The 21,964-nt window shown below is 53.2% G+C and overlaps 2 protein-coding genes across 2 annotated transcripts in view; both read right to left on the bottom strand.

Moving 5' to 3' along the window:
* Nucleotides 1-14,972: 14,972 nt before the first annotated feature.
* Nucleotides 14,973-15,905, bottom strand: LOC143692654 (olfactory receptor 14I1-like). Its single transcript, XM_077172903.1, has one exon. It carries the CDS (start codon nt 15,903-15,905, stop codon nt 14,973-14,975), a length of 933 nt encoding a protein of 310 aa, XP_077029018.1.
* Nucleotides 15,906-16,089: 184 nt separating this feature from the next.
* LOC143692655 (uncharacterized) overlaps nt 16,090-21,964 on the bottom strand; it is a 169,909-nt gene continuing 164,034 nt past the window's right edge. The window contains exon 7 of the mRNA XM_077172904.1: nt 16,090-16,129. Within this exon, the coding sequence (XP_077029019.1) occupies nt 16,090-16,129 (40 nt within the window). The remainder of the gene's footprint in view (nt 16,130-21,964) is intronic.

Below are 21,964 nucleotides of genomic sequence, written 5' to 3' on the forward strand. Positions count from 1 at the left end.
CCTCTATGATGGCAGAGTCTGCTCTGTGGCCTCACACTATGATGTCACAGACAGCTGTGTGATGTCACAACTACCTCAGTGACGCCAGAAAACCCTCTCTGTGATGTCATACTGCCACTCTGGAATGTCACAGCACACACTTTGACCTCACAGCCCCCACAATGATGTCACACAGCCATGCCATGATGTCACAGCCTGCTCTGTGATGTCACAGAATCCCCGCTATGATGCTGTAGCTGCTCAATGACCTCACACAAAGAACTCTGTGATGTCATAGCCCAATATGTGACCTCACACAGCCCACTCTGTGCTGTCACACAGCCCCTTGCTGACATCACAGTTGCGCTGTGCCTCCATGACACAGCCACAGAGGAGCTGCTGTGACACAGCCCCCTCTGGGACATGCCACAGCCCCTGCCAGTGCTGAGCCCCTGGGAGCTCTGTCTGTGCCCTGCTGGTGTCCCTGAGGGGCCCTGGCAGTGCCCCAGCCCTGCTGGGCTGTGCACAGGAGCTGCTCCTGGCCAGAGCTGTCTCTCTGCAGCTCTGCTGCCCTTGCCAGGAGCTGCCTCTGGGCCAGGAGCCCGGCCCAGCTCAGCAGCACAGACACAGCACAAGGACTGTAATGACCCTCTGGGGCTTTGGTGCTCTTTGTGTCTACCGTGGCCAAAGTGCTGCCCAAGTTGGCTCTGGCAGGGCTGTCTTGCAGCTGCTGCCCATCCCTGTGCCCTGTGCAGCCCAGGCTGTCCTACGGTGTCCCTACCCTGCGCCTCTGTCCCTGCAGGCTGTCGGCATCCCCTGGCTGCCCCACCTGGCTGGCCCCTTCCTTTGCTGACAGCTCTGCCTCCTGCCTGCCTCTGCCTGCCCACACAAAGCCTTGGGCTGCTCCAGGCTCCTGCTGGGGGACGTGCTGCACCACAGCCCTGCCCTGCCAGGGAAATTCCTTTCTCCTGGTGTCCAGCCTGGACCTCCCCAGGTGCCTTTGGAAATAATTCTTTCTTTCTCTGGCTGTTTTCTACTATGTCAAAAGGATCCACCATCTCTGAAACCACTCTTCAGTCCCTCCCAGGGCTCTCCTCCGATGTCCTCAGTCTCCACCCCACTGAGCACAGAGCTCCTGTGTCCCTATAGAGTGGTCAAGGGCTTGAGGCCAAGAGCACCCGGACAAGAGGGACAGTTCTTTTCTATAGGAAGGAAACCACAGAACCCCAGGGTTTGAAGGCAGATGAGAAGCAATCACCAGAGGCCAAGGCCAGCGAGACCTGTCTGTCCTTGCAGCTTTTGTCTGAAAGCAGCCTTTGGATATATGGGGAGTTTTGGGTGTGGAATTCCATTTCAGCCATGGGTTCCTGGACTGGAATGACAGTTCTCCATAAGAAGGAAAGGACAGAGCCCCAGTGTTCCAAAGGCTGATTAGAGGCAACCCCAAGGAGGCCAAGGCAGCCAGATCTGTTGTCAGGGAAGAATCCTTGGATAGACAGAATCTGGGAGGCCAAACCCCACTTTTGTCCATTGGGCTCTGGACAAGAAGGACAGTTCTTTTCCATAGGAAGGAAAGTGCAGAACCCCAGTGCTTCAAAGGGAGATGTGAGCTGGCCCTTAGGAAGCCGAGGGAACCTAGATAGTCCTGAAAGCTTTTGTCTGGAGCTCTCCTTGGATTTAAGGAATTCTGGAGGTGAATTCTCAGTTTTGGCCATGGATGCCTGGACTTGAGAGATGTTTTTTCCCATGAGGAGAAAAGCACACGCCCCCAGTGCTTTGAAGGCAGATGAGAGGTGGCCCCCAAGAGGCCAAGGCCAGCCAGAGCTGTCTGTCCTGGCAGGTTTCATATGGGAATAATCCTTGGATATAATCAAATTTGGAAGAGGAATCCCAATTTCAACCATGAACCCCTGGAGGAGAAGGACAATTCTTTCCCACAGGAAGGAAAGCACAGAACTCCAAGGTTTCAGGGGCTGATGAGAAGCAATCCTCAATATGCCAAGGTCAGCTGGACCAGTCAGGCAGCCCCCAGGAGGCCCAGCCAGCCAGACCTGTTCCATGTTCTTGGATCCTTGGGGCCCTGCAGCATCACAATGGCCCCTTGGTTCCATGAGGCTCTGTAGGATCACAACAGATCTTTGTTTCCATGAGGCTCAGTGATATAACAATGGTCTCCTTGGCTCCACAGTGGCACAATGGCCCCTTGCTTCCATGAGGCCTTGCAGTGTCCATGAGGCCTTGCTTGTTTCCATGGGACTGTGCAATGCCACAATGGCCCCTTTGTTCCATGAGGTCACAGAGTCTCAAAATGGCCCCTTGGTTCTTTTGGGTTCCTGAGGATCACAATGGCCCCTTGGTTCCAGCAGGCCTGGATGTGTTACACTGGTCCCTTGCTTCCATGGGGACCCGCAGTGTCACAATGGTCCCTTGCTTCCATGAAACCTTGCAGTGTCACAGTGGCTGCCTTGGTTCTGTGAGGCCCTGTGGTGTCACAATGGCCCCTTGGTTCCATGGGGACTCAGAGTGCCAGAATGGTTTCATTGGTTCCATGAAGCCCCTCAGTGTCACAATGGTCTCTTTTGGTTCCACAGTATCACAATGGCACCTTGGTTCCGTGAAGCCCTGAAGTAAAGAATGGCCCCTTGGTTCCATTGGGCTCCTCCCTGCCACACGAGTTCTCAGTTCCACGGAGCCCTGCAGTGTCACAGTGCTCTCCTTGGTTCCATGGTGCCACACAGGGTCACAAGGGCCCCTCAGCTCTACAAGACCCATAGTGTCACAATGGCCCCTTGCTCCCATGAGGCCGTGCCATGTCACAATGGTCTCATTTGTTCCACGAGGCCCTGCAGCTCCACAATGGCCCTTGAAGTGTCACAATAGTCTCAGCAGGTTCCCCGACTGGATCACAATGGCCTCCTTGGTTCCATGATGCCCCATAGTGTAACAATGGTATCCTTGGTTCCACAGTTAAAACAGCCCCATGGTTTCATAGAGCCCACAGCCCCTTATAGAGCCCCACAGCCCCTTGTGGAGCCCCACAGGGTCACTGTGATCTCCTTGATTCCATGAGGCCCTGCTGTGCTACAATGGCTACTTGGTTCTATGAGGCCCTGTGGTGTCACAATGGCCCCTTGGTTCCAGTGGGTCCCTAAGTGTCATATCAGTCTCCTTGGTTCTATGAGGCCCCACAGTGTCACAATGGACTTTTTGTTCCATGGGCTTTTGTACTGCCAAAACCAGACAACAACAGTCTCCTTGGTTCCATGGTGTCACACTGGACCTTGGTTCCATGGGTACTCACAATGTCAGAAGGGGCTCCTTGGTTCCATGAGGCCCTGCAGAGCCCCGTGATTCAACGAGGCCTCAAAGTGTCATCATGGCCTCCAGGATGTCATGAGGCCCTGCAGTGTCATAATGGACCTTTGGTTCCATGTGTTCCAGCACTGTTCCACAAATCCTTAGTTCCATGGAGCCCTGTAGTGTCACAATGGACTCCTTGGTGCCACACAGTGTGACAACTGCCCCTTGGCCTGCCAACGCTCCATGGTACCACAATGATTCCTTGCTTCCAAGAGGCCTTGTAGTGTCACAATGGCTCCTTGTTTCAATGAGGCCTTTGGTGTCACCATGGTCTCCATGATTCCATAAGGCCTCGTAGTGTCACAACAGACCATTGGTTTCACTGAGACCCGCAGTGTCACTGTGGTCCCCTTGGCTCCACAAGGTCCAGCTGTGTCACAATGGACCTTTGGTTCCATGATGCCCCAGAGTGTCACAATGGTATCCTTGGTTCCTTGGACCCTTCATCCCATGGAGACCCCCAAGGTTCACTGTAGTCCCCTTGATTCCTTGAGGCTGTGCCATTCTCTAATGGTCCTTTGGTTCCAGTGGGTCCCAAAGTGTCAGAACAGTCTCCATTGTTCCATGAGGCCCCACAAAGTCACTGTCATACCCTTGGTTCCACCGGCCCCACAGTGTAAAAATGAACTCTCGGTTCCATGAGGTTTCTCCATCCCAATGGCCTCCTTGGATCTGCAGTGTCACAGTGGCCCCTTGGCTCCATGTGGCCATGCTGTGTCACAATGGCTCATGATTCCATGAGGCCACAGAGTTTAACAAGGGACCCTTGGTTCCACGAGGCCTTGCTGTGTCACAATGGACTTCTGGTTCCATGAGCTTTCACACAGCCAACAGCATCTCCTTGGTTCTGCAGGGTCACCATGGACCATTTGTTCCATGAGGTTCCATAGCAGAACACGGTCACCTTGGTTCCGTGAGGTTCTGCAGTGTCACAATGGACCCATGGTTCCACCAGGCCTTGCTGTGTCGGAATGGCCCCATGGTTCCCAGAGGTTTTTCAGTGTCACAATGGTCTCCTTGAATGCACAGTTTCACAATGGGCCATTTTTTCAATGTGGCCCCAATGTGCCAAAATGGATTTTGGTTCCATGGGGTTCCATGCTGTCACAATGGACCCTTTATTCCATGGGTTTGCTCAGTGTCACAGCTGAATCCTTGGTTCTGTGAGGCCTCGCCACTATCAAAGCCAAAATATCAGAATAGGACTCATTAACACTAAATTGCTGTTTAAGAGGGTATCATTTATTCAGGCCTGAGATCTAGTTTGGGATAACTCCTAACCCTATGTGGACGTGTAATTCTACCAGCGTCACTAAATGTGTATTACAATTTACCCATTACCATAAAATCCACCCCAAGTTCCCAGTTTCAGTCCTTCTTTTTTCTGCCATTACATTCTTGAGCTAGATGTCTTCTTGTCTTCCAACCATCCTTGCTGGGAAAGCAGCCCCTGCATGGCTTGTTCTTGTGCTGAAAGTTCACAGGCACAGTAAAAATTGAATGAACCCTTTTGGTATCTGCCCAAGGCTTTGTGTGGGCAGACAGGGGCAGGCAGGAGGCAGAGCTGTCAGCAAAGGAAGAGCCCAGTCAGGTGGGGCAGCCAGAGGATGCCGACAGCCTGCAGGGACAGAGGCGCAGGGCAGGGACACCGTAGGACAGCCTGGGCTGCACAGGGCACAGGGATGGGCAGCAGCTGCAAGACAGCCCTGACAGAGCCAACTTGGGCAGCACTTTGGCCACGGTAGACACAAAGAGCACCAAAGCCCCAGAGGGTCATTAAAGCCCTTGTGCTGTGTCTGTGCTGCTGAGCTGGGCTGGGCTCCTTGCCCAGAGGCAGCTCCTGGCAAGGGCAGCAGAGCTGCAGAGAGACAGCTCTGGCCAGGAGCAGCTCCTGTGCACAGCCCAGCAGGGCTGGGGCACTGCCAGGGCCCCTCAGGGACACCAGCAGGGCACAGACAGAGCTCCCAGGGGCTCAGCACTGGCAGGGGCTGTGGCATGTCCCAGAGGGGGCTGTGTCACAGCAGCTCCTCTGGGGCTGTGTCATGGAGGCACAGAGCAGCTGTGATGTCAGCAAGGGGCTGTGTGACAGCACAGAGTGGGCTGTGTGAGGTCACAGACAGGGCTATGACAAGACAGAGTTTGTTGTGTGAGGTCACTGAGCAGCTACAGCATCATAGAGGGAACTGTATGACATCATAGAGGGGTTCTGTGACATCACAGAGCAGGCTGTGACATCATGGCATGGCTGTATGGCATCATAGAGCTGGCTGTGAGGTCAGAGTGTATACTGTGACCTTACAAAGTGGCAATATGACATCACAGAGAGGGTTTTGTGATATCATTGAGGGGTTTGTGACATCACACATCTGTCTGTGACATCACAGAGAACGGTGTGAGGCCATAGAGCAGATCCTGAATTCATAGAGGGTGGCTCTGTGACATCAGAGAGAGCATTGTGACATCACTGGCCAGCTGTGTAACATCATAGAGCAGGCTATGACATCACAGTACAGATTGTGACATCACAGGGTGACTTTCTGACATCACAGAGTCTTCTGCGACATCACAGTGCAGCTGCATGACATTCCAGTGTGACATCCCAGATTTGGCTCTGTGACATCACAGGGGCTGTGTGAGGTCCCTGGGGAGGTCACTCTGCCCCGGCCCCCTCACAGTTCCCCCCAGAGCAGTCCAACCCTGCTCGTGCACAGCGGGGTCCCCTGTCCCCCCGGGTCCCCCCGCCCCCGGCACCGCAGCCTCCCCCAGAGGATGTTCCACGAGATCGACCCCAGAGCCTGACACGGGGACGGGGGCCGGGGCCCTGGGGGTGGCACAGGGGGACAGGGACCCCCCGGCAGCGTCCCCGTGTCCCCCAGGGCCAGAGCCTGGGCCAGGGCTCCTTCACCCTGGTACCAACGAGGCCTTGAGAGCGCTGAAAAAATCCCCAGCAAGGGAACAGCAAAAGCCAGATTTAATATTAAGGGACAGCAGCACAAAGTTCCTTGGCAGGAGTCACTCTGCTCCTGACTGGACACTTCAGGTACACCAAGGAAACAAAGCAACAACAAAACCAAATAAAGTCTGGACAATCAAACCAGAAATGAGCCGAGAACTGTCCCTGTGTGTGTGTGTGTGACACAAAGACAGTGAGGGCAAGGATAAAAGGAATACGGCCCAAAAGCTGAACAGAGCTCAAACTTAACAGGACTTAACTTACACTTTAACCTTAACTGATACCTTCAACTTGACAATTTAGCAAAAGAACAGCACTTAACTTTAACACCAGCTGGGGGTTTATTTACAGATGCGAACGAGATGGGGGTGCTATGGAAAGTGTCTCGAGCTGTTTCTTTTTTCAGCATCAGTCTCATTACATGATTATGATAATGGGAAGATGCTAGCAGCTCACAATCCAGGCAGCAGGCCAGAAAACTTCATGTTACAACATACTTTATAAGCTTCTTGACCAATCACACAAAGCAAAAGCATATTGAGAGTAGTTCTATCCAATCACCATAAGCACATGTACCTTTGGTTAAAACAATGCTTGCTTATTTAGAATACAGTACCTGTTTGTAAGAGACAACGCACAGAGCTCCATTACTAAGCTTTAACCTTCCTAATATCTTGCTAGATAAACTTGCTGCAACTTAGAGAGCTATTCAGACAAGCATTAATACATAGGCTATTGTTCTATTTGCCCTTGCCTTTTCTACAGTTTAAATAATTTTTCTGCTGACCTATCTCATGACTGTTGCTTTAGCACTGTTCACAATTCTGCTGTATCTGAGGCCTGTCTTTTGCAGCTTTCCTAGAACCCTCTAATTTTATGGATTCCCACAAACAGTATTTAACTTAACTTACACACTACGACTTAATGATTTAATGGTAGAATAACATTAAAAAATATTCAACTTAACTTATATCATATGAAACATTACTTGGCAAAAAAAAGCTCTTAATAGCTTTTAACTTATTCCTCATGATGTAATCTTACTTACAGGCCTGACTGACTCAGCTATCCAAGGCTCTCAAAGCCCTCAGAGAGCAGCATTTCTGCCACATTTCCCCAGCACAGGCACTCCTGTGTGCACACAGACACAAAGAGTCACCTCCAAATTCCCTCTATCCAAAGACTGCTCCCAGACAAAATCCGCCATTCCTGACAAGTCTTGCTGGCCTTGGATGAGAGAAGCTCTCACTTGCCTTCCAAACACTGGGGCTCTGTGCTTTCCTTCCTATGGAAAGGAACTGTCCTTCTGGGCCAGGCACACATGGCCAAATTTGGGATTTCACCTCCAACATTGCCTGTTGTGACAGCCTGGAGGAGATTGTAGGCTTGAAACATTTTGTGTGTGGGGGAGAGCAGGGGGTAGGTCCAGCCATGCCCTGCCCTGGAAACCCAGCCCTGCCCTGCCCTGGAACCCCAATCCCCCCAGAGCCTCTATCCCAGCCCAGCAGTGGCTGCCAGTCCCTGGCACAGCACAGGCAATGCTCCACAGCCACCTCTGCAGCCCCAGCCCAGCTCCTGAGGGACCAAATGAGCCCAAGCCCCACCTGGGGGAAGGGCCCAGGGAGACCAAGGGGTATTGAAGGCTGACCACAAGGCAAGCACACATCTTGACCCTACCTCCTCTTGGAATTTCCATCTAAACAGTGCTGGAATCCAGGAGTTGGTAGCTGTGTGTGGGCTTCTCTGAAGCTTATTTGTCTTTCTATCTCTTTGAGAGAGAGAAAGAAAAATACTTCTTCTATTTTTGTCCTCTTGCAAATTTTGATTAACATGAAATTGAACAGGCTTAGAGTTTGTGAAGTTGAATAGGCCAAATTAATGCTTTGAGAAGTGTTGTTTTGTTGATTGAATGTCCTATTAAACCTTTTGCGAAAATTTATTTGATTTTTTAAAGTTGCCAGTAAAGGCTGCTTGGTTGTTTTGAGCTCCTGAGAATTTCTTGTCAGTATTTCTCCAGTGTTTTCAACTCAGGGTACACAAACAATTTTAATTCCTCTTAAATGTCTCCTTGAGAGAATTGTTTGGGAGATGGGAGTCAGGGCTTGTGTGTCCTCCTTGGCCCAGCCCAGGCAGGGCTTTCCCAGCCACATCCCACACTCCATTGCCCAGCTGGAGCCGCTGGTGCCTCTGAGTTGTGCTGCCCCAGCCCCAGGGACGCTCTCCTTGTCTGCCCATTCCCCCACGGTCTCTGGGCAGGGATGGCCTCAGTGGGGGGGGCTGCTGACATCCTCAGCAACTTGGAGGCTGCTGCTGAATTTCACTGCTCCAGAGGCTTGTTCAGCCTTCAGCTCTTCAGTGCAGGAATTCAGTGTCCCAGGGCTCATGAACATTCAGAACACCTTAACAGGCCAAGCCTCTGGGAATAATTAGATTTAATTTCCAAATCACTTGTTCAGTTCAGCTCTTCAGTGCAGGAATTCAGTGTCCCAGGGCTCATTAACATTTATAACACCTGAACAAGCCAAGCCTCTGGGAATGATTTGATTTTAATTTTCAAATCCTTTGTGGTCAAGTAGATCTCAGTAGTGTATTGAAACTGAATACATGATATTTAAAAAGACAGCAAGAAAACATTTTGTAGGTCCTGTTTAGGTTTTTTTTTCCCTGTTAATACAATGATATGCACAATCTCCAATTGACATTGAATCCAGGTACCTCCTCATGCAGTTTGAATAGATATGAAAATCAAGACCCTTCATGGCTGACAATCAATCAGACTCTGTCCCTACCCCCATCCCACCATTTCCCCCATCCAAGCCCTGGCACTCAGAGCAGCCTTGTGCAAATCTGAGCTCCCTCCAGCCCAGGCTGCACCTGCAGCTTTCAGCTCCTTGGCTCCAACTCCCACCTGCTTTCCTTGGAGAAGGAGCTGCCTGAGACACAGAGGGATGTTCATTTCTTGTCAGCCAACAAAGCCAAGGGAAGGCACAGCTCCATCAAATGCCAAAGTCATTCCTCTTCTGGATATTAAATCCACTTTGCACAGCAGACAGTCTCAGAGCAATGGAAAACACCTTCTGTGCCCAGCACAGATCCCAAGGTCCCCCCAAACCCTCCCTGCCCCGATTCTGCCCAGATTTGCTCTTTGCACACACGAGTCACAGGCTGAAGCCAGGAGCTCCCTCCATGCCCAGAGGGAGGAAAAGAGAGAAAGGGGATGAAGAGCTCTCCTGTGCAGAGCCAAGGTCCAAGTGCAGCCCCTGCAGTGGGAACCACAACTCATCAGGTTTGTGTCCTTTGGGCTCAGGGACTGGTGACACTCAGAGGCACAGAAAGGTTTCTTGCCAACAAATAGAAGATGAACATTTGAACAGTTTAATAACCATCACAGCTCTTCCCTCAGCTCTCTGGGATGTCCCAGCAGCATCTGACATGTCCACCATCCCCCACGGCTTTCTGAACAGGAATAGTTTTTAAGCAAATACATAAGAAATGGAAATTCAGTGATAGGTATAACCACAGTGAGATACTCAATTCATATTTTTTTTAACATGAAATATTTGGCCACTCCCTGAAGTTCAAAGCATGAAACCAGTCAGCTGAGAGGCATTCAAATGACCAGACAGCATCTGGAGGAGGAAATCTGAGAGCAGCAGGAAGGACATAGATCCAGCTGATCCAGTGAAGAGATGTCCTTAGACACAGCCATTTAAACAGGAGAGCTGGAAACCTGTAGCCAATAAACCTGAAGGAAGGGGGTCATTAAATATTAGACTGAATGTCAGTGGCAGAGGGCAAGATCTGTATTTCTTCCCGTGACATCAGTAGAAGGATCCAGTAGATCCAGGAAGTTCCTCTTCCTGGTGGGAAAACGTTGCCATTACTTAAAATCCTCAAGTGACCCAGATAACAAAGATTTGCTTGTATATTATAAAACTAACAGGAATTAAAACCTGTGCCCCTTTCCAGGCAGACATTAGCTGTGTGCCCATCAACAGGCAGCGCCACTTGTGCCCTGAGGTGCCCAGCTGGGATTGGATCTCTCCCAGAGCACCTGAGGGAGAGCAGAGCACCTTGCAAGCTGCAGGTCCCTGACAGCCCCACAGGGCTCCTGTGCCACCAACATCTGCTCTGCTCCAGTCTGAAACAGGGCCCAGCATGGTGCTGGGATCATCAGAGAGCTGAGGTGTGTGCTGGAATTCCATTGCCTCCCCATCCCGCAGCAGCCCTGCATTTCCCTCCTGCAGCCTTGGTCTCCAGCCCAGCCATGGAGGCTCTTTGGGCTCGGGAGTGTTGCTGCAGCCCCCAAGGGCAGCTGAGCTCTGCCTTTGGCACAGTCAGGCCTGGGCAGCGCAGGCCATGCTCAGCAATTGCTTGTGTGTGCCTGGCCTTGCTGTCAGCCCCGGCAGCGGCTGCGTGGCCCCTTTGTGGCCCTGTGCTGGCCCAGCCATGGTGGCCCAGCCCCTGTGCAGGCCCAGCCCAGGCCAGGAGCATTGCGGCTGGGAACGGCCCCTGTGCCGTGGTGCCCACAGCAGCCTTGGGGCTCTGTGCCCCATGGCCTCCCTGCTGGGCAGCCTCTGCCAGCTCCTGCAGAGCCCCTGGCACCTGTGGGGCTGCACAGACAGCCCTGCCCCGGGCTCTGCCGGCCTCTGGGCCAGCAGAGAGGCAGCCAGGGCTGGCCATGGCCGGGAACAGGCCCTGAGCCCCGCAGGAGGATGGAGCTGGGCCACAGCCAAACTCAGCCCAGGCCAAAGCTGGGCTCAGCAGCCAGGGCTGCCAACGCATGGGCACAGAGGCTGGCGCTGACAAATGTCCTGGGCCCCCTCCCTGCTCTGTCCATGCCACCAAGGGCACAGAGCAGCCTCCTCTCTGGGCCACTTGCCTGTTTGCAATGCCTTGCACAGGCGCTGGCCCTGCCCCACAAGGCCTGGCCTGAGTCCTGCCCCTGCACGCTCAGCCAGGCTGAGATGGACACTGATGGTTTCTGGGCCAGGCTCTCGGAGCCCAGCCCAGCTCCCTGCAAGCTCTGCCAGCTGCCCTGAGCTCTGGGCAGCACCAAGGGCCTCTCTGAGCCCAGCCCAGCCCAGCCGGCTCTGGCCCCACAGCTCTGCTCAGGCCAGGCTGCTCTGGGCACTGGCCCCACGGCCTCAGCCCCTGCCAAGGGCAAAGCAGCAGCTGCAGCTGCCACAGGACTCAGCCCCAGCCATGGGGGAAGGTGCTTGGCCAAGGCCAAAGGAGGCTCCCTGGCTGCCCTGCTCCCCTCGGCCTGAGGTGCTGAGAGCTCTGCAGCCCCTGCTGCCATCCCATCTGCCCAGGGCAGCACCAGAGCCCCGGCCTTGGGGCCCTCAAGAGCTGCTCCTGCTCCAGGCCCAGGGCCCATGCCAAAGCTGGGGCAGCAGCCACAAAGCTGTGCCCATTTCTGTTCATTGCTGCTCCCATGGGGATGGATCCTCAGCCACTTGGAGTTGATGATGAGTTTTACTACTCCAGAGGCTTCTTTCTTTAGCTTTTCAGTTGAGGAATTCAGTGAAAAAGGCTGATAAATATTTGTTTAAAACACCTGAACAAGAACATCCCTGAGGAATAATTGAAGTTTTCAATTCTTCTGTGGTTAATTAGACAAATTTCAGAATAGTTTTCAATGTGAATCTGGTGTATTGAAATAAAAAATGGGAAGAGAAATGTTTTATTCAGTATTCTTTTCCTGTTTATAGTTTTGTATAATCAATGTCCAATTGATATTGACTCCCAGCACAGTCTAATGCTGTGTGAAGAGATATAAAAATCAAGACCCTTCATGGCTGACAATCAATAACACTTTGTCCCCACCCCCTCCCCACCATTTCCCTCATCCAGACCCTGGAACTCCTATGGATCAGGAATGGTGTGGCCAGCAGGAGCAGGGCAGGGATTCTTCCCCTGTGCTCAGCACTGATTGGGCGGCACCTCAAGTGATGTGTCCAGTTCTGGGCCCCCAATTTAGGAAGGACACGGAGGGACTGGAGCGTGTCCAGAGAAGGGCAACAAGGCTGGGGAGGGGTCTGGAACACAAGTCCTGTGAGGAGCAGCTGAGGGAGCTGGGGTTGTTTTTCCTGGAGAAGAGGAGGCTCAGGGGAGACCTCATCACTCTCTACAACTCCCTGACAGGAGGGTGCAGCCAGGTGGGGGTTGGATCTTTTCCCAGGGAACAGGGACAGGACAAGAGGACACAGCCTTCAGCTGCACCAGGGGATGTTTAGGCTAGACATTAAGAAAATATTCTCCACACAAAGGGTGATTGGGCATTGGAATGGGCTGCCCAGGGAGGTGGGTGAGTCACCATCCCTGGAAGTGTTTAAGGAAAGACTGGATGTGGCACTCAGTGCCATTGTCTGGGTGACAAGGTGGTGTTGGGTCCCAGGTTGGACTTAATGCTCTCCAAGGTCATTTCCAGCCTGGTTGATTGATGATTGTAACACTGCAGGGCCTGGGGAAGCAAGGGGCCATTGTGACACTGCGGGGCCTGGTGGCACTAAGAGGACCATGGTGACACTGTGTACGACACTGTGTATGACAGAGCCAAGGGGCCACTGTGACACTTGTTTCACCAGGGCTCCATTGTGACACTGCAGCACCAAGCAATCCATGGTGGCACTCTGAGGCCTCATGGAGCCACAGAGGCCCTGTGAGCCAATGGCCACTGTGACCCTGCAGGGCCTTGTGGAACCATGCAGAGCATCGTGACAGAGCAGGACCTGGTTTCATGATGGGGCCATTGTGACACTGTGGGGCCCCATGGAACCAAGGGGCCAGGGCTGCTCCTCAGGGACTCCTGGAATGAAGGAAACATGTTTGACACTGTGGTGGCCCTTGGGACCAAGAGGGCATTGTGACACTGTGGAACCAAGGAGAGCATTGTGACACTGTCAGACCTCATGGAACCAAGGATCCATTGTGACACTGCAGAGCCTTGGGGGACCAGGGCGCCACTGGGACACTGCAGGACCCAAGGATCCAAAGGACTTTGTGACACCAAGGGGTCCCATGAAACCAAAGGGACATTGTGACACTGGGAGGCCTCATGGAATCATGGAGACCATTGGGACACTCTGGGGCCTCATGGAACCCTGGTGACACCAAGCTGGATGTGAGTGTGGATCTGATGGAGGGGAGGAGGGATCTGCACAGGGCCCTGGACAGGCTGGATCCAGGGCCCACATCCAACAAGGTGAGGTTTAACAAGTCCCAGTGCCGGGTCCTGCACTTTGGCCACAACAACCCCGCAGCACTACAGGCTGGGGACAGAGTGGCTGGAGAGCAGCCAGGCAGAAAGAGACCTTCAGGGACTGATGGACAGCAGGCTGGACATGAGGCAGCAGTGTGCCCAGGTGGCCAAGAAAGCTCGGGGACGTTCCCATGGTGCCAAGGCAGGAACTGCAATGGGAAGTGGGGCCACAGAGGAAAGAGCAAACAGGGATGGGCTGTTTGCAGGGGAGCGAACAGGGGTGGGCAAGAGGATAAAATTTGTACCAGAAGAGTAAAGAAAGCAAAGGTGAAGCAGAGGAAATGCTGAGGGCAGTTTGGGGGTGGCTGCCAGGCAGCCCTGGCTCTGAGCAACAGCGTCTGCAGTGGCACAGGAAACTCCCAGCTGATGGGAACAAACTTTCTGGCTGAGTGCAGAGGCCAGGACAAAGCTGAGTGGTTTCCCTGGTGTCCCGCAGGCCTTGCTGGCCCCAGGGGCTGATGGCATTTGTGCTCCCTCAGGTTCATGTCCCCACAGCAACAGCATGGGGGGCTGGCCCTGCTGTGTGCAATGCAAACAGGGGCTGCTGAGGCAGTGCTGCCGTGTCTGTGCCTGCAAGGATGGGGCACCTGTGTGAGCTGGGGGAGAGGCCAGGGCTGCAGAGGGGGGATGTTGTTGGCAGCTGCATGAGGACGCTCTGGGACGCTGCCCTGGGCTGTGCAGCGCACTGGGCATGGATCAGCCCCTGCTCTGCTGCTCCTTCCCGTCTGCCCCAGGGCCCTTGCAGAGCCCCAGCCATGCTGTTTGCCCCCAGCCTGCCCACGGCCAGCCTGGGGCTGCTGACGGGGGTTTCTGTGCTGAGCATTGGCCTGGCCGTGTTCTTGAGAGAGCCTGGGCAAGGAGCCTGGAGCCCCCAGGGCCTGGCCTGAGGCGTCAGCGCTGCCCCAGCAGTGCCCATGGCCTGTCCCTGCTGCAGCCCCGGCACTGCCACCCCCAGGGCTGTGCCCGGCCCCGAGAGCACTCAGGCCCTGCAGCAACACCAGGGCCACCAGGGCAGCGGGGCAGGGCCACGGCAGCAGCACTGGCAACACCAAGTGCTGCTGCTGCTGCTGCTGCTGGGCACAGCTGCTGGGCCAGCACTGATCTGCCCCAGCTCTGCACACAGACATTGCTGCTGCAGCTCCAGAGAAGGCAACACAAGGGCATCTCTGCAGAAAACTCTGCTGGCAGATCCTTTAGTTCCTCTAAAGCCACAAAGAGCACAGGCCCTCACTGACAGAAGCTGCGGCCACAGGGGATTTGGAGAGTAACAAAATAAGAAATGGCACAAACAATGACATTTCTTTGGGGACAATATGGAAAAAGTGAAACAAAGAAACAGAACCCCCGAAATGAGAACAACAAGAAATATCAAAGATGATTTTTCTTACAAGTGATTTGCTGAAATTGGCCAGCAGTTTAATGTTTCTGAAAGCATCCAGTCATCAGTGTCCACACTGCAGCCTTGAGCTCCTGGTTCCTCAGGCTGTAGATGAGGGGGTTCAGGGCTGGAGGCACCACCGAGTACAGAACTGACAGGGTCAGATCCAGGGATGGGGAGGAGATGGAGGGGGGCTTCAAGTCAGAAAATGTGCCAGTGGTGAGGAACAGGGAGACGACAGCCAGGTGAGGGAGGCAGGTGGAAAAGGCTTTGTGCCGTCCCTGCTCTGAGGGGATCCTCAGCACAGCCCTGAAGATCTGCACATAGGAGAAAACAATGAACACAAAACAGCCGAGTGCTAAGCAGATGGAAAACACAAGAAGTCCTAATTTCCTGAGGTAGGATTTGGCACAGGAGAGCTTGAGGATCTGAGGAATTTCACAGAAGAACTGGCCCAGGGCATTGCCATGGCACAGGGGCAGGGAAAATGTATTGGCCGTGTGCATGAGAGCATTGAGAAAGGCACTGGCCCAGGCAGCTGCTGCCATGTGGGCACAAGCTCTGCTGCCCAGGAGGGTCCCGTAGTGCAGGGGTTTGCAGATGGACACGTAGCGGTCGTAGCACATGATGGTCAGCAGGCAAAGCTCTGCTGTAGCATAAAAAACAAAAAAAAATACTTGGGCAGCACATCCAGTGTAGGAGATGTTGCTGGTGTCCCAGAGGGAATTGTGCATGGCTTTGGGGACAGTGGTGCAGATGGAGCCCAGGTCGCTGAGGGCCAGGTTGAGCAGGAAGAAGAACATGGGCGTGTGCAGGTGGTGGCCGCAGGCTACGGCGCTGATGATGAGGCCGTTGCCCAGCAGGGCAGCCAGGGAGATGCCCAGCAAGAGGCAGAAGTGCAGGAGCTGCAGCTGCCGCGTGTCTGCCAATGCCAGCAGCAGGAAGTGCCTGATGCAGCTGCTGTTGGACATTTGCTGGGGCTCCACATGGGCACCTGTTCATGGAGAAAGGACAGTGAAGAGTTAGAGGAGATTCCTGTAACCAAAATCAAAGCCTTTTCCCATACACCCTGCCCTGGAACACAAAGACAGCCTTTGGTGTTTAAGAGTTCTAGGATTTTCTTTTTAAGCTCCCCCTATGTCTCTTCTTCTATTCTTAGATATCAGGAACTCCCAGGCTGAGGGCAGAGGCTTGGCTGGGGCACAGGAGGGAGGGGGCTTGTTCAGAGGGAGGGGCTGCACTGGAGGGGCTCCTGTGGGCATCTCTAAACTCTCCCTGCCACAGCATTGCTGGGGTTTGTTTTCTCTCATTGCCTGATCTTCTCTCTGCTTCCTGCAGATTTCCCTCCTGCAGGTGTTTCCCTGTGCCTGATCTCTCCCTGCCAGCACTCACAGACCCCAAATCTCTGTGCACTCTCCTTGGCCCTCAAGAACCCTGCCTGTTTGCAGGGCACTGGCTGGGGGCAGGTTCTGTTTGCAGCTTGGAGAAAGGACAGCTCAGACTGAGCCTGATGGCTCCAGCAAAGGTGATGCTGCTGCTGTCCATGGGCAGAGGGGCTGAAAGCACATTAGGGATCTCCTGTGAACCTATTGATCACTGAAAGGAACAGTTCGGATGTCTCAGGATCTTGTCAAAATTAATAATTAATAATTCAGAATTAATCTTTAATATGTATCCCCTCCTCCCTGCCATTCTCCAGTAGTAGTAAACTGAATACCTAGTCTTAGGAAATTTCCTCATTTTGAACAAAACCCTTGCCCTGGAAATATTCTATGACTGATCAGAACTCCTCAGCATGTCAGAATTTCATGAGCATTTTACCTCCCCTGCCCCAGAAATACACAGAGTTGTACTCACAGGCTCTGCAGGCATTGGGATGTTCCAGCTGCAGGAGATGGCTCCAGGAGCTGCAGCTGCATTGTCCTGCAGCCAGAGGTTCCTGTGCCAAGGGCTGGCAGTGATTGTGCCCCAGGCACTTCTCAGCCCCTTCCCAGCCCTGACTGATTGAAGCTCTCTGTGCCTCTGGGCTGTGCCCGGGCTGGCTGCAGGCAGTGCCCCAGCCCTGCTGGGCTGGCACAAGAGCTGCTCATCCAGAGAAATGTGCTTTTGAAGCTCTTCTTGGTGAGCAGGAGCTGCCTCTGTGCCAGGAGCCCAGCCCAGCTCAGCAGCACAGACACAGCACAAGGACTTTAATCAGCCTCTGGGGCTTTGTACTCAGGCCCTGAACATCAGTCCCTGAGAGGCAGCTGAAGAAACCTCTGCAGAACTCCACGTCAGAATCCAACTCCAAACTTTCTTGGACTTTTAATGGGTCCCAGAGAGGGACACGACTGAGCAAGTGTCCCCAGGCCCCAGGCAGAGCAGAGAACTGCAGGCAGTGATGACAGGTGGGGACAAAGAGAAGCCAAGTCTTGGTGCCCTGGGCCACAGCAGGGTCTGTGCCAGCAAGGGCTGGGAGGAGACACCTTGTCCTGAGGCCCTGGGGCCTCCTGGCACAGCCCCAGCCAGGCTGGGCACTGTCAGCCCCTTGTGCTGCCCTCAGCATCCCCCCCTAGCCCACATCCCAGTGGCCTCAAGGATCTGCTGCAAGGAGTCCCTGGGGAGCCTTGCTCAGCAATGGCCCTGGGGGCTCCTTCATGCTCCCTGCAGGGACTGCAGGTTTTTCAAAGGACTTTGGCTTTGGCTTTTGCCTTGGAGTCTCTGAGAGGTTTGTGCAATCCTGGCCTCCAATTATCTGCTGTAATTAGTCCCTGGAGAGGCTTTGTCAGTAACAACACTCAGTGGGGCTCATTAATACTTCAGGGTACTTCAGTTATTTGAAGGTACTTGGTGTTTCCCTTTTGATACAGACTCTGTGAGAGGTTTGTGCAATCATGGCCCCAATTATCTGCTTTAATGAGTCCCTGGAGAGCTTTGTACTGACACTCAGAGGTGCTCAGTAATGCTTTGAGCTTTTCAAAATTTTTAAGGTAGTTTTGAATTTCCTTTCCACACTGAGACTCTGAGAGGTTTTTGTGCCATCCTGGCCTCCAATTCTCTCCTCCAAGGAGTCCATGATGAGCCTGTGTTGGTGCATGGACCTCAGTTGGACCCATTCATGCTTTGAGACACTTTGGGGTTTTCTTCTGCCTTTGACTCCTGGAAAGGTTTGTGCAATCTCCTCTCAGGCCCTGAGGTTCCAGGGCTCAGCTCCAAATGCACCACAGGGCTCATCAGGATGCAGCAAGTCCTGACAAACCATGGCTCTGCCTTGATTTCCCTCTACTCTAATGCAGTTTATCAGTAATGTATCTGGAGTGATTTTGGTTTGCTAATTTGAGATTTCTCTGCCAATGCATCTATTAGTGCAGTGGGATCAGTGTTGGCTAATTACCATTGCACTCACTGGAATATATTTACTCATTTCCTGCTGTGAGATAGGATTAGGAGAAAGGCAAAGTAGGCTCAAAATTTTAAAAGGGTATATAGATAAGTTTATTACCACTAGATAGAAGAAAGAGTAATAAGAATCTGAACACTTCTCCTCTCCCTACAACATTTTCTTTCTTACTGACAATGCAAGGAGGCAAAACTTGAAAGTTTCAGTCAGTTTACACCATCTAGAACAGTCTTTCTTCAGTTCACTTAGGCAGAGGAGTCTCTCTTTCATGCTATGGAGACTTCTTCATAAGAAAAAAGTTCTCTCGTAGCTCTCAATTCCCACGAAGAGCAGCTGCCCAGAAAATCTGCAATCGTGAAGTCCCTCCCATTTTTCACAGCTTTTCCCACAGCTGTTTTTATGGGCCATGTCAACTAATGGGGTATGAGTTTAAAGATGAGCTATTCAAGAGCAAAGATTCTCTTCATCTATTTCTGAAATCATCTTCATCTCTGACAACAGAGATCTTCTTCTCTCCCTGAGGCCACAGGATCTCATTACTCTTCTCTCTTTCTCTGTTTAAACTTCTGATGGGATCACAGCTACTTCAACATTTGCTTACTTTAGCAAGGAGGCCTTTGCTGAACAAGTCATCTCCCCATATTTTCAATTAGTTATAGGGAAAAAGAGAGTCTGATATATTAATTCCATCCTTCTCCATAGCTTTACAAGAGGATTTCAGCCCCAAGATCAAGGCATCTCCTCATCCCTCCCATCTGGGACTCAACTTCCCCTTCAGTGACCTGGGTGTCTTCATGTTGCTCCTCTCTGTGCCTGCAGTTTGTCCTTTTCTCTCACTGGAGGGAGGATGGAAGCACTGAAAGAGTTCATCTCTCACCCGGGGCCTGCAGATGTTTCCGTGCCCCCGGCCGGGCTCGGTGCTTGCGGCCGGAGCTGTTTTACGATGGAGGTTTCTGCAGCGGCTGCACTGGGGCTGTGTCAGGATGGGCCGCGCTGGGGCAGGGCCAGGATCTCAGCAGCCAGGCCAGAGCACAGCAGCAGCACGGCCGGGGGCTGATGGCTTCTCCTGCCCCTGCCCGGGGCTTGCGGCTGAAGCCCAAGGGTGGCAGAATCTTGGCCGAGCCGGCCCGGCCCAGGGCTGCTCCTGGGGCCCGGCGGATCCTGGCTGGGCCCGGGCTGGCGGCGGGGCAGGGCTCAGCAGGGCCCAGATGTTCCCAACTGCAGCCATGGCCTGGCCCGGCCTCGGCCCCGCGGCCTCCCCTGCCCTGCCCGGCAGCCGATGGGGCCTGGCGGGGTCCCTGGGAAGGGGCCCGGCCCCACGGCAGGAGCCGCCCGGCCCGGCCTGGCTGAGACGGGGCCGGGTCAGCCTTGTTACCTCTGTGCCAGCCAGAAGGGAAAGAGACCCTCCCAGGCTTTCCCATCTTTAACATGTGCCTTCACAGAGGCGTGTACAGTTTCTTTCGTGGTTTAACAGATTGTCAATTCTCAAAGCTGATTACTGATTGGTTTTTTTGTCAGACATGGAGGAAACTGCTAGCAGCTTCTCTTAGAACATCACTTCTGTGATGCAAAACCCTCACAACATCACAGAGCACAGAGTTCCTTTGTCCATATGTAGTGTTCATGTGCCCAAGACCTCAAAAACACTTCTTGGGAGATCTCTGGGCCCTCCCCAAGGTGTTTTCAACTGAAAGCATTCAGCTCAGAATATAAGAAAATCACCAGAGGATAGGGCCAGCCTGACCTGTCTGTCCTGGCTACTTTTGTCTGGGAGCAATCTTTGGACATGTGGAATTTGGGAAGCCAAATTCTCATTTTGGCCATGGACCCTGGACATGAATGTTCATTCTTTTCCATAGGAAGGAAGGAACAGAGCCCCAGTGTTTGCCAGGCAGAAGAGAGTGACCACCAGAGGACAAGGCAGCCAGAAGTGGCAGGTTTTTTTCTGAGAGAAACCCTTGCATATAGGAAAATTTTATGAGAGAATACCAATTTTGGCAATGGACATTTACAAAGAGGGATGGTTCTTTTCTATAGCAAGAAAAGCACAGAGCCCCAGTGCTCCAGGAGCTGATGAGAGGCAGCCCTTGACATCCCAACATCAGCCAGACCTGTCAGGTGGCCCCTGGGAGGCCAAACCAGCCAGGCCTGTTCCATGTTCCCTCAGTTCCATGGGGCCCCACAGTGTCCCAATGGTCCCTTGCTTCCATGAGGCCCTTCCATGAGGTGCCATAATGCCCCCTTGGTGACACCAGGCCCTGAAGGGTCCCAATGGTCTCCATTGTTCCATCAGGCCCCACAGAGCCATAATGGTCTCTGGGTTCCATGAAGCCCCGCTGGGTCACCATGGCTCCTTGGTTCCATGGGCTCCAGTGGTGCCACAAGGATCCCCTTGGTTCCATGAGGTCCCCACAGTGTCCCAGTGATCTCCATGGGAAGGGAAGGACCCAGCCCCAGTGTTGCAGGGGCAGCCACCAGAGGCCAAGGCCAGCCAGGCTTGATGGTACTGGCAGATTGTGCCTGGGAGCAACCCTTGGATATACAGAATTTTGGAGGTGGAATCCCAATTTCAGACATGGACACCTGGAGGATAAGGATGCTTGTTTTCCATTGGAAAGAAAGCACGGAACACTGATTCAAGAGTGACATATGGGGATCTATGGGAAGCATTGGGGATCGTTTCTGCACCTCGTGACCCAACAGAAGCTTCTCTAATAAACTTTGCCTGAAGCTCCCACTGTGCCCATAACAGGAACCCATAGTGTCTGGGACATCCCGGCTCTTTGGCATCCTGGGAACTCCTGGGATGTCACCATGGAATGGCTGTGACTGCCTCTGACCACAGGGCTCTTTACCATCCCAGAAACGCCTGGGAGTTCTCCATGGAGCCCCTGTCTCTGCCTGTGACATTCCAGCTCTGGAACAGCCTGGAGATTCTTGGAATGTCCCCATGGAACCCCTCTGAGGGCCTGTGACAAATCTGATCCTTAGTAGGCAACCATCACCAGTCCACTGTTGCTATGGGCAGTTTCCATAGCAACCATCACCAGCCCCCTGTTGCTATGCTCAGTCCCTTGGCAGCTCCATGGAGACCCCATGCCAGAGGTGGTTTCCATGGCCACCAAGGCTGGCACCAGCTGGGATGCTCGGTTTCCACGGGCCGGGCTTCAGGAATGGGATTCCCCAATTTCCTGCTCCCGCTAAAACCGCGCTGCCCTCGCTGCCCTCCCGCCTCCCATGGAAAGCACAAAAGGCAAAGATCCCAGGCTGGGAAAAGAACAATTTATTGGGAACAGCAACGAGATAAAGAACAAAGAGGAACAGAAACAATATTGATAACAGAAGGGATAAATAAAACTGTTTACAGAAAAAACTACAACATCAACAACTAGTTCTTCCTGGCAATGTATTTCCTCCTGTCTGGAAAGGAGACCCTTTTCCTCAGGGGGAGAGAGAGAGAGTCCCTTTCCTGCCCCTGGCAATGACCTGAGGTGGGAGTGAATGTAATGACAGGGCCATGGCCAGACCCTCATGTTCTCCAACCCCACATCATGTCATTGGCAGGGGCAGGAAAAGAAACAGGTGTCTTCCCAGCATGGATCACAGGGAACATGGATCACCAGGGCTCTGACCAACGTGGTGTCTCCAATG

This window comes from Agelaius phoeniceus, assembly GCF_051311805.1.
Source record: "Agelaius phoeniceus isolate bAgePho1 chromosome W unlocalized genomic scaffold, bAgePho1.hap1 SUPER_W_unloc_2, whole genome shotgun sequence".
NCBI classification, from domain to species: Eukaryota; Metazoa; Chordata; class Aves; order Passeriformes; family Icteridae; genus Agelaius; species Agelaius phoeniceus.

Excerpts from the sequence above, each read along its gene's own strand:
- LOC143692654 (XM_077172903.1), bottom strand. The coding sequence starts at position 15,905 with ATGTCCAACAGCAGCTGCATCAGGCACTTCCTGCTGCTGGCATTGGCA.